General features: G+C 38.8%; 1 protein-coding gene across 1 annotated transcript in view; it reads left to right on the plus strand.

Moving 5' to 3' along the window:
* The window catches only part of LOC150080211 (protein timeless homolog), a 734,420-nt gene that overhangs the window by 111,743 nt on the left and 609,239 nt on the right, over window positions 1–13,438 (plus strand). Inside the window, exon 9 of the mRNA XM_090380646.1 lies at window positions 6,797–6,956. Coding sequence (XP_090236772.1) covers window positions 6,797–6,956 — 160 coding nt within the window. The remainder of the gene's footprint in view (window positions 1–6,796; window positions 6,957–13,438) is intronic.

The following is a 13,438-nucleotide window of genomic DNA, read 5'->3' on the forward strand; positions in this document are numbered from 1 at the left end:
AGGAATATTTCAAGCTCCTGGAATGCTGATGGTGGAGGTAATCTGTTTCTCCCTCTCTTTTCCAAATACAGTCTGTCCTCGTATAGCACGATAGTTGTGTTCCTAGAAACCCTCGTGCAATGCAAAATCGTGCAATATAAACAACAGGCCCTATGGGAAAAGTGGGGTTAGGTGCCGACCACCCAAGATTGAACACACATTTGGAACCAAAACATTACCAAACACAATAAATAATCGGGTAATTTTAATCGTTATAAAATACTTAGGTATTTTCTAACGATTAAAATACGTAATAAAAAATATAATATATTTTTTATTATAATATAATAAATAATAAAAAATAAATATTTTTATTATTTATTATATTAAGTATTTTTAGTATTTTTTAATACTAAAAAAGTATTTTTTACGAATAAAATACGTATTTTATTCGTAAAAAATTTATTATATTAAATAAAATAGTCGTAATAAAATACTTACGTATTTTATAATACGTAAGTATAAATTATAATACATAAGTCGTACGTAATAAAATATTGCTAATGCTTTTGCTTCTATCGTAAGCAAACTTGTTTTTTGTTTGATTTTCTATCCAAACAGATTACAGCCGTTCCATCTCTTCCAATTGTTTGTGTCTTAATCTAATGTATTTTAATTACACTTTGAGTTGTTCCCGCTATGAAAGTTGTTTTTATTTTCTCCGCATTCTTTGTAATTCATGGCGTTGCCTCATTTAGGTGTGTAGCACGTGCAATATCACATGGTCTTTCATTTCGCTCAAAACGTTTCACAATTTCATATTTTTTTCTCTATCGACAGAGGCGGACTAGCCATAAGCCTTACCCGGGAAATCCCGGTGGGCCGGAGGCCGGTGTGATTTTGGCCATAAACCGTAGTATGAGGCCACTATAAATTTTCCCGGGTAAGAATTTTTGACCCAGTCCGCCTCTGTTTATCGATATTGCTTTTTTTTTTTCTCTCTCTGAATCTGCAGTGTCTTCACCAGGACGCTTCCTTTTTACACCTTTTAAGTATTTTACTAATTTTTAGGGAATAAAGCACAATTACAAAACGAGGAGGCATGCTTAATACACATAAACAAAGCTGGGCGCGTATAGCAACTGAATAAACACCGTAAAGGCCGAGATACACTATTAACACCCCACATTTTACTAAAGCACATTTCTGGGGGTTACTACCATAAAACAATAAAAACAATTTCCAGTTTCGTTTCTGCTAATGGAATCTGTTATAAATGGTAGTAAACTCGATCTAATTGCATTTGCGATAATACGGATAGCTGGAATTGTGTGGGTTTTTACGTTATTATGGTGAAATGTGTTTCCCCTTCACTGATATAAAACACATAAATACATTTTCAGAATCTTCTTCATTACTATCGTGTTGCATTAGCATTAGCATTAGCATTAGTAGAGGCATTTGATGCAAGAAAGCAAGCTTATGCAGCATCAGCCAAAAAAAAAAAAAAAAAAAAAAAAAAGTAACATAAATAAATAAAAATAACCACTTCCACTTCACCCCTCTGTTCGTTCGAAATACCTGTCCAGCTGAGCCTTAAACTTATTTAGGCTATCAACTTCCACGACAAGGGATGGAAGTCTGTTCCACCCACCAACCACCCGCTGGCTAAAGGCAAATTTCCGCACATCTATCCTACATCTGTCTTTCCTCAATTTGAATTTATGCCCTCTCAGGTGATTTTTCTGAGCTAGAGGAAGAATCCCATCAGCATTGAGCATGCTCAAACCATTCAACGCTTTGTACACCTCTATCAGATCACCCCGCTGGTGCCTAGTTTCCAGACACTGTAATTTGCAAAACTTAAGCCTTTCTTCGTAAGAGAACCCCTTTGTCCCATTCACCAATCTAGTTGCCCTTCTCTGTACTCGTTCCAGCAGCTCTACATCCTTCCTGAAATGAGGCCTCCAGGCCTGTATACAGTACTCTAGGTGTGGCCTGACCATTGCCTTATACAAGGGAATAATCACCTCCTTATCCCTGCTAGAAAAATTCCTATATATCATTGACAATACACCATGAGCTACTCTTGCAGCTCATCTGCACTGCTCAGAGAACTTCATATCTACCTGCACCACCACCCCCAGGTCCCTTTCATTCTCTACCACTGTCAGTGTAGTACCACAGAGTTGATACGTTGCTCTGGGGTTGCTGTTTCCCATATGTAGTACTTTACATTTGTCAATGTTAAACTTCATTTGCCACCTCGAAGCCCATCTGCTCAACCTTTCCAAATCCTGTTGCAGCAGCATAGTGTCAGTAGTGCCCTTGACAACCCTGCCAACCTTCGTATCGTCTGCAAACTTGGACATTAAGCCTGATATACCATCATCAATATCATTTATAAATACAGAAAACAATAAAGGCCCCAATACTGAACCCTGAGGGACTCCACTAATAACATTAGTCCACGATGAGCAGTGTCCATTGATTACCACTCTCTGTCTTCTCCCCCTCAACCACCCCTTTATCCATAGCAGCAACTTGCCTCCAATGCCACACTGCTCCAATTTGTGCAGCAGTCTTCCATGTGCAACAGTATCAAAAGCCTTTCTAAGATCCAAGTATATAATATCAAAGTTATTCCTTGCATCCAGTTCTTTTGTGACTGCATCATAGTATCCAATCAAATTGGTCAGGCAAGACTTCCCCTTAACAAAACCATGCTGTGTCCTAGCTATAACTGAAGTCTTGTCTAGATGATCCTGCAGTGCTTCTTTCACCAGTGCCTCCATTAATTTTCCGGGAACAGAAGTTAAACTCACAGGTCTATAATTACTTGTGTCAGCCTTTGATCCCCCTTTGTGAATTGGGGTCACATTTGCACATCTCCAGTCAATGGGTACCTCCCCTGAGTCCAAGGAAGCTCTCATAATTATGGCTAAGGGTTTGCTTACCTCCTTTGCTGCCTCCTTTAATATAACTGGATAGATCCCATCCACCCCAGGTGCCTTTCTTGTGTTTATCTTCAACAATTTCTCCTCCACTTTGCTCTCAGTTATTACAAGATTCTCTAGCTTACTGCTAGAGTTGAATACACCTCTGGCATTCCCCTCGCTGAATAACTCCTCATGTGTGAATGTCGATGCAAAATATTCATTTAGTTTGTTAGCTACCCGAGCAGGGTCATCAACAGTTGACCCATCGATCTCAAGTGGACCAATCTGATTCATCCCCTTCCTTCTAGAGTTTACATAAGTAAAGAACTCTTTGCTGTTTTTCTTCGCATCCCTTGCCAAGGATCTCTCGTAATCTGCCTTCGCCTGCCTAACCTCCTTTGTAACTTGGTTACAGATCAACTTGTATCTATCATAGGCGTCCGTGTCACGTGTTAATTTGTATGTATCCCATGCATTTTTCTTCTCTGCCATATGCCTCATTAGTTCATCTGACAACCATTTAGGCCTAAACCTTGAACAATATTTCTTAGTTGGTATGTAAAGCCTAGTAGCTTCCACGATAAGTTCTTTGAATGCTTCCCATTTTGAATTTGCTGTTGGCAATATCATCAGTTGATCCCACTGTATAGAATTTAAATACTGTCTCAGTCCATTGTAGTCGCCTTTACGAAAGCAATACCCCTTCCCTTTACCCCTAATGGTAGTTACCTCTTTGAGTAACTCCCACTTCAGCACACTGTGATCACTGCCACCAAGTGGTTCATTTATCTGCAGATTCTTAATGCATGAAGAATCACTACTGATAATCAAATCAAGAGTATTACTCCCTCTAGTTGCCTCCCGAACATGCTGATGTAGAAAACAATCATCCAATAAATCCACAAAAGCCTTGCTACTGTGTGAGTGACCAGCCCCCAAATTCCAGTCAATATCTGGGAAATTAAAATCCCCCATTATAAGACTCTCTGAATTACTGGCCCACTCTATTTCTCCGAACAGTTTCTTATTATACTCATCAGAGTCATTAGGCCTATAGCACACTCCTACTCTCAATTTTGATCTCCCAATGCTTATGTCACACCAAACTGACTCGACACTGCACTGTCCAGCGATGTCGACTGGCTTCACTTCCTTGGATTTTATGTGTTTTTTAACTAATAGCATAACCCCTCCTCCCTTCCTATCCTGTCTATCCTTTCTGTAGACATTGTACTCCCCAAATTCCAGTTCTGCATTTCTTATATCTGTGTGACACCACGTCTCTGAAATCCCCACAATATCTGCCTTTGATGTTTTGAGCAATACCTCAAATTCATCAAATTTATTTACTAAACTCCTAGCATTGGTGTACACACAAGCAGGTGGGAAGGAGCAGCAGTGCGTAGCACATGCTTCTTGATTAGACCGGGGTTCGAGCCCGTCACCACCAAATACGGAGTATGCGGAAAGGTCAAGGAATGACCACCGCATATCCCGGAGCAATATGGCCTTAGTTGCTAATGCTCCTAAAAACCAAATAACGAACGAATAACGTACACACAAGTATACATGCACCTGTTCTTTTTCTTAGCTACCCTAACACAACCCATGTGTTTACTTGTACCCCAATGATTCCCAGCAGTCTCTGAAATATCCTGCATCTTATTTTCCAGGCTGCGGCTCATTCCAATAGAAGCAGTGCAAGAATCACTTTCACCTCTGCCAGTGGCTACTGTTAATCTATTAGTCCTTGTATCCCCCCAATCTAGCAGTTTTCCGACCCACCTAACATTGCCTCGATAGCATCAGCAAACATTCTTGCACCCTTTCTATTTAAGTGTATCCCATCCCTGTAGAAGCAGTCTCTCCTGTTAACAAGTTCAGACCAGGCTGAAAAAAATTCTACCCCTTGAGCCCTGCACAATCTTTCCAGGGCCGAATTGATTGACAGGGCTCTCATCGGTTGGGGGTGATTCCGCGTCGACTGCCATTTCTTGTAAACACAAAGGCGAATCGTGCTAAGCGAATTCGGTTCGTGTTATATAAGACATCGTTCCCCTATTTATAAATCGTGTATGATCGAATTCGTGTAATGTAAACACGTGTTATATGAGGACCGACTGTATGCACACAGTGCTCAATAACATTTGTCGTGATTGTGCAGGCCGTGAGAGATGTTAGCCTCAGTTTTGTGTTTATAAAACCAAGATTGGACACATTTGGACATGTGTATATTGGAGCATTATTATCTTAAACATGACATCATTTATGAGAAACAATGTGTGCACTGTGGGATGAACCTGGTCACTCAGAATATCAAGGTAATCAGTGAGAGTAATTCACCTGTTCAGAGTGATGATAGGGCCTAAAGAATACTAAGATATTGCTCCCCAAACCATTGTTGATCCTCCTTCATGTATGTTTGGTGGTTAACACAAGACATCCGGGGTACTAGGTGCCTCCGTAGCCAGGTGGGAAGGAGCAGCAGTGCGTAGCACACGCTCCTTGATTAGACCGGGGTTCAAGCCCGTCACCACCAAATACGGAGGATGCAGAAAGGTTATGGAATGACCACCGCATATTCCCGGAGCAATATGGCCTTAGTTGCTAATGCTCCTAAAAACAAAAACCAAACCAATCCAGGGTACTGCATTTCCTTTGGTATTCGTCAAACCTGAACTCTCCCCGATTTTTGAAAAATGTGTGAATGATGACTGATCTGAAAATATGATTTCCAATTATCAAGTGTCCAATTTTTATGCTCCTTTCACTGTTTCATCTTCTTCCTAGCAATTCCATCAGTAACAAGAAGCTGCTAATAGTGGCTCTGCCCTAAATTTCAGCTTTATGAAGTTCTCGTCAAACTGTTTTGCTAGAAACTGGATTGCAGATACTCACTTTAAGTTCTGCAGTTATATTTGAGTTAGTAGTTTTATGTTTTCGGGCTGCAATCCTTTCAGTATCCAGCAGTCTCTTTCAGTTACTTTTGATTTCCTTCCACAATTAATCCTATCATATTTTGTTTTTCTATTTGGTGAATGCAAACATCACTTTCGATACAATTGCTCTGATACATTAAACAAATCAGCAGTTTTAGTCACTAATGCCCTGCTAAATATGCACCAACAGTTTGACATCTTTAGAATTCACACAAGCCAATCATTTTCTTCATATACATTTTTATATCACTTCTAAATAAACATTAGCTTTTATCATCTCTCCCCCATACCTAAGAAAAAAAATATATATTTCATCACTGCATGTTCATAAATACATCATATAGCCAGCCATTACAAAAACTAATGCTTTATATCAGGTGTTTCCATTATTTTGTCCGCCCTTGTAAATAAAGACGTTTTAGCTGCTTTTCTCTGCATTCTTTGTCATAATCTGCCTTAGTGTCTGACTTGATTTCAGACTAGTTTCTAGTTACTGTAGGCTTCTGTACCTCCTGATAATTTATATGCATTCCACCTGTTTTTTTTTTTTTTTTTCTGCCACTAGTCTCATGTGATCATCTGACATCCATTTAGGTCAAAGCCTGGTAGCCTCTATGATTAGTTCCATGAATGCTTCCCATTTAGAACTTGCTATTGGTAACATCAACAGCCAGCTGGTCCCACTGAATAGAATTTAAAAACTGTCTAAGACCATTGTATAGACCTTCTAACAATTTCATACAAGTATGCCTTGACTCCTATAATTAAATGCCCTGGTAACATTTTTGTAACATTTTTAATGATTTTTACAATTATTTTAATTAAATTATATATCATATGTTAAATTTATGTGAGAACAATAATGTATAATGTACTGTAATATTAAAACAAACAGAAGAATATTTCTTAGTATGTATAGTTTACTCTTTTATTCACTAGATGGCAACACTAACACAGAACCTTTAAGTGAAGAGAAGCTAGAAGAAGAATGGGATGTTATTGCAACAGAGCTGTCACCCTTACTTCAAAGTGGGGCAGAACAAGTTACTGGTGTTGTGCCATTTGATGCAACTTCTGAGAAAAGTATTGAAGATCAGAGGTACATAACTTACCATTTACAAATAATTTAATTATAGACTGTCTAGTTGAATAGACTTGTGCATCATAAGTTTAAGTTAAACGTATTTGAAATAGACAAATTTTGAATGGTCTTCCAAGGAAATTATAATATAATGAGCATTATACTTAAATGTGTATGCCTTGAAGTTGCCTTTTCGCTAGTTAAATATGCCCTCAAGTTGATTTATGTATAACTATATCTTGAAGTGTGGGGAGGGAACAGAGCATAATTGACTATATGATTATGCAACTTATTCAGAGTATGTAGAAAAATTCTGGGACATATTCTTTCTGTTCAGAAAAATCAAAAAAAAAAACTAAGTAATATTCTTGGGCAAGAACAGTCAGGCTAAACAAGGGATATGAGAATCAAATACTGTCAAACTTTCTTATAATGACAAGAGAAATAATAAAAACTTGACTATAGTGCCACAATTATTTGCCTTTAGCCAGCTGGTAGTTGATTGCTGGAACAGACTTCCATCTGTTGTGGAAGTTGATAGCTTAAATAAATTTAAGGCTCAACTAGACAAACATTTGGAGTGACCAGATGGGTGAAATGGGAAGGTTTTTTTTTTTTTTTTTTGCTGTTGCTGTATAAGCTTGCTTTCTTGCATCATATGCCTCAACTAATGCTAATTAAGTCATTTAAAAAATCTTCATTTTAATTGGGCCATTTTATCTTGGTTACAAGGTAAAATGGCACAATTTATTGAAGATTTAAAAATTGCATACCTAGCTATAATGGCAAATTTTTCAATGAATTGCTTATCAATATATATTTTAGAATATGTAAAAGATTCATTAGTAAAAGATAACGAATGCTTAGAAAGTGGTACTACTCACCTTGAATTAATCTGCGATGGCTTACTTAGGCAGCGTGGTTAATATTTAGGTTGAATTGTTAAGTTGAATAAGATTAAAAGGGGGAAAATAGGTAAGTGTTGACTGAGTTAAAATAGGCACAAGGAAACAGAAGCGTACACATCAAATCCTTGGTTGTCATTGAAGTAAAGAAGCAAAAGAATAATTGAAAACTAAATAAGATGAATACGGTGAAGCCAAAGTTTATTTAGTTTTCAATTATACTTTTGCTTCTTTACTTCAGTGACAACCAGGGATTGGATGTGTACACTTCTGTTTCCTTGCGCCTATTTTAACTCAGTCAACACTTACCTATTTTCCCCCTTTTAATTTTATTCAACTTAACAATTCAACCTAAATATTAACCACGCTGCCTAAGTAAGCATTGCAGATTAATTCAAGGTGAGTACCACTTTCTAAGCATTCGCTATCTTTTACTAGTCTATTAACACAGTACTTGAAGATCTCTAAAACTTCGCATTGTAAAAGATTCATTTAATGTCTATCAGTGTTGTAATTTGAATAAAAATCTATTGTATAGTGTGTGTGTGTGAGATACTCTGTTTTTTTTTTAATGGTAATTAAAAAAAAAAACAGATTATTTTGGACAATCTCTTTCCCTGCTTGGAAAGAGAGAGATTGTCTCCAAAAACAGAACCGAACTGGTCAGCACTTTAAAGGCTGAATGGCAAAAAAGATCAGAGGACATTTAACAATAAACTGGTTGTTGTTACAGGTGGGAAGGAGCAGCAGTGCATAGCACACGCTTCTTGATTAGACCGGGGTTCAAGCCCGTGACCACCAAATACGGAGGATGTGGAAAGGTCAGGGAATGACCACTGCATATCCCTGGAGCAATATGGCCTTAGTTGCTAATGCTCCTAAAAACCAAATACAGTCAGTCCTCGTATAGCACGATAGTTGCTATACGAGGACTGACTCGTAGAAACCCTCGTGCAATGCAAAATCGTGCAATATAAACAACAGGCCCTATGGGAAAAATGGGGTTAGGTGCCGACCACTCAAGATTGAACACACATTTGTAACCAGAACATTACCAAACACAATAAAGAATCGTAATAAAATACTTACGCATTTTATTACGACTATTACGTAATAAAATATTCTATCGTAAGCAAACTTGTTTTTTGTTTGATTTTCTATCCAAACAGATGACAAGCGTTCCATCTCTTCCAATCCTTTGTGTCTTAATATAATGGATTTTAATTACACTTTGAGTTGCTATGAAAGTTGTTTTTATTTTCTCTGCATTCTTTCTAATTCTTGGCGTTGCCTTATTTAGGTCTGTAGCATGTGCAATATCACATGGTCCTTCATTTTGCTCAAAGCGTTTCACAATTTCATATTTTTTCTCTATCGACAGAGGCGGACTGGCCATATGCCTTACCGGAGATAACCCCGGTGGGTCGGAGGCCGGTGTGATTTTGGCCATAAACCATAGTATGAGGCCACTATAAAGTTTCCCGGGTAAGAATTTTTGACTCAGTCCGCCTCTGTTTATCGATATTGCTTTTCTTTTTCTCTCTGAATCTGCAGTGTCTTCACCAGGACGCTTCCTTTTCACACCTTTTAAGTATTTTACTCATATTTAGGGAATAAAGCACAATTACAAAACAAGGAGGCACGCTTAATATACATAAACAAAGCTGCGCGTGTGTAGCAACTGAATAAACAACACTGTAAAGGCAGAGGTACACTATTAACACCTCACATATTACTAAAGTACATTTCTAGGGGTTACTACCATAAAACAATAAAAACAATTTCCAGTTGCGTTTCTGCTAGTGGAATCTGTTATAAATTGGTAGTAAACTCGATCTAATTGCATTTGCGATTATACCAATAGCTGGAATTGTGTGGGGTTTTACGCTAGTATAGTGAAATGTTTCCCCTTCGCTGATATAAAAAACATAAATACATTTTCAGAATCTTCTCTTCATTCCTATCATGTTGCGTTCAGTTGGGGTGATTCCGCGTTCGACTGCCATTTCTTGTAAACACAAAGGCGAATCGTGTATAAGCGAATTCGGTTCGCGTTATATAAGATATCGTTCCTCTATTTATAAATCGTGTATGATCGAATTTGTGTAGTGTAAACACGTGTTATACGAGGACTGACTGTAACTGGTTGTTGTTATTTGGTTTTTAGGAGCATTAGCAACTAAGGCCATATTGCTCCAGGGATATGCAGTGGTCATTCCCTGACCTTTCCACATCCTCCGTATTTGGTGGTCACGGGCTCGAACCCCGGTCTAATCAAGAAGCGTGTGCTATGCACTGCTGCTCCTGCCCACCTGGCTACGGAGGCATCAATCAATAAACTGGTGGAGAGTGTTCCACAGAGACTATCAGCCATTGTAAAGGCTAAATGTTTCAACATAACATTATTAGTTTTCCTGTAAATAAAGGTTATTCAGGATATTCAGGTGTCTGAATATTAATAGAAGAGCTATATATGTGTGCACACATTTCAAGGTCATTTCAGATAATGTATCCATTTATGTATAAATTGTTTAGAAATCGTCACATAGCTGCTGTCACATTTCTACAATCATGAAATATCATGAAATGAAATCTACATTTCATTTCATGATAATTGTAGGCACAAGTTATAATAGATGGCAGGCCTACATATTCTCTGGGAGATGTAGGATCTCCCAGAGAATATGTAATGATCAACCCGATCGTCGTATCAACCACTGGTATGGCACCATACCAGTGGTCGACATGACAATCAGGATGGTTGTTACTTGTTGAATATGCCACATCTCTTTGCTCTATCTTTGGTCTGTATATTTCCTGATGTTTTTCTCATGAGTTTTCTGGAGGTTGCCAGTGTTGGGCACCACCATGTCTGTTATTATGGTATAGTCCCAGTACAGCTTGTGGGTTGGAGCCTCTATATGGCCTGGCATTCACACTTATAATATGGTATACTTTCTTTGATCGACTGGTATTTCCTCACTAGCTTCTGATGTATTATCCTAGCGATATAGTTGAGTCTACAAATATACTTTGTCCGGGTGATCACTTTGCATCTTGCAGTGATGTGTTGGATCATTTATGATGCCACCTGGCATCAGCAATGATCAGTGTGTGTCATTGACACCCTAGGCTCCCTGGAGATGTATTTTCTAGTTCCTAGTATTGATTACCTGGTCTTGGATGGCGAGCATGAATCCTTCAGTTTTGGGGAAGAGTGTCCTGCTCATGAGCCATGCACTGGAAGCCATTTTATCAATGTGGACTTGGTGGTGATCTTTGTAGTGTCTACCATACTGTCTCATGTAATGTCTTCTATTTCCACTTTGTTTGTTCTGTCTGGGCGGGAGAGGACTCCTTGCTTCGGTTGAGTGGAGTATGCTGTTTGTTTATCTTTCTTACAGCCTAGTAGCATGCTGCCGTGTTATTCTGGTAATAATCCTTCGGGTCAACTATCACTATCTTTTGTTGCTCATTGAGATCTATCAGACCAGTTCCTCCTTCTTTCCCAAGCTATTGTCAGTCTCTCCATGGCTGACTTCAGGTGGTAGTAGTAGTAGTAGTAGAGGCATGTGATGCAAGAAAGCAAGTGTATGAGCTTATGCAGCATCAGCCAAAAAAAAAAAAAAATTACACCATTCCCTCCAAATGCCTGTCCAGTTCCTCCTTAAATTTATTCAACCTATCAACTTCCACGACAGATGGAAGTTTGTTCCAGCAATTAACTACCCGCTGGCTAAAGGCAAATTTCCGCACATCTATTCTACATCTGTCTTTTCTTAATTTGAATTTATGCCCCCTTAGGTTCGTAATCTGAACAAGTGAAAGGATCCCATCAGAATTCAGTGTGCTGAACCCATTCAAGGCCTTATACACCTCAATCAGATCACCGCGCAGGTGCCTAGTCTCCAGCCACTGCAATTTGCAGAACTTTAGGCTCTCTTGGTAAGAGGATCCGATCCCTTCATTCCCCTCACCAGTCTTGTTGCCCTTCTCTGTACACGCTCAAGTAATCAAGTAAATCTACATCCTTCCTAAAATGAGACCTCCAGACCTGTACACAGTACTTAAGGCATGGCCTGACCATTGCCTTATACAGAGGGACAGTCACCTCCTCCTCCTCCCTGCTAGCAAAATTCCTATATATCATTGACAAAACCCCATGGCAGCCTGTCTGTATTGCTCAGAAAACTTCATATCTGACTGCACAATTACTCCCAGGTCTTTTTCATTTTCTACCACCTTAAGTGTAGTACCAGACAGTTTATCCGCCCTGGCAGCCTGTCTGCATTGCTCAGAAAACTTCATATCTGACTGCACAATTACTCCCAGGTCTTTTTCATTTTCTACCACCTTAAGTGTAGTACCACACAGTTGATACGTTTCTCTAGGGTTACATCTACCCATATGCAGTACTTTGCATTTGTCAAGGTTAAACTTCAGTTGCCACTTCTTAGCCCATCTGCCCAAATTATCTAGATCCTGTTGCAGTAGCATACTGCCATTGCTGTCATTAACAACCCTGCCAACCTTTGTATCATCTGCAAACTTCGACATTAAGCCTGATATACCTTCATCAATATCATTGATAAATATACAAAACAACAGTGGACCCAACACCGAACCCTGTGGGACTCCACTAATAATATTAGTCCACGAAGAGCAGCACCCATTGATTACCACCCTCTGTCTTCTCCCACTTAACCATCCTTTTATCCATTGTAGCAACTTACCCTTAATACCATTCTGCTCCAATTTGTACAATAGTATTCCCTGCACAATAGTGTCAAAAGCTTTCCTGAAATCCAAATATATGATATCAAAATTATTTTTTGCATCCAGTTCCTTTGTAACCACATCATAATAACCAATCAAATTTGTCAGACAAGACTTTCCCTTAACAAACCCATGCTGTGTCTGAATTATTGCTGCAGTCTTGTCTAGATGATCCTGCAATGCATCTTTAACCAGTGACTCCATTATTTTACCCGGAATAGAAGTTAAACTAACTGGTCTGTAATAACTCGTGTCACCCTTCAATCCCCCTTTGTGAATTGGGGATACATTTGCACATCTCCAGTCCGTGGGAACCTCCCCTGAGTCCAAGGATGCTCTCATAATTATGGCTAAGGGTTTGCTTAGTTGCTTTGCTGCCTCCTTTAATATAACTGGATAGATCCCATCCACCCCAGGTGCTTTTCTTATGTTTAACTTCAACAATTTCTCCTCCACTTTGCTCTCAATTATTACAAAATCATTAAGTATCCTGCTACAATTTGATAACCTTCTGCCATTTTCAAAGCTTAATAATTCCTCATGTGTGAATGTAGATGCAAAATACTCATTCAGTTTGTTTGCTATCTGAGCAGGATTATCAACAGTTGAACCATCGGTGTCAAGTGGACCAATCATATTCATCCCCTTCCTTTTAGAGTTTATATAAGTAAAGAAATCCTTGCTGTTTTTCTTAGCATCTTTTGCCAAGGATTTCTCGTAATCTGCCTTTGCCTGCCTAACCTCTTTTGTGACCTGATTACAGACTAGCTTATATCTGCCATAGGCTTCTGAGTCGCTTCTCTGTTACGAGTCTCATTA

The sequence above is a fragment of the Mastigoproctus giganteus genome, chromosome 9 (genome assembly GCF_048544385.1).
Source record: "Mastigoproctus giganteus isolate SK-2022 chromosome 9, ASM4854438v1, whole genome shotgun sequence".
Taxonomy (NCBI): Eukaryota; Metazoa; Arthropoda; class Arachnida; order Uropygi; family Thelyphonidae; genus Mastigoproctus; species Mastigoproctus giganteus.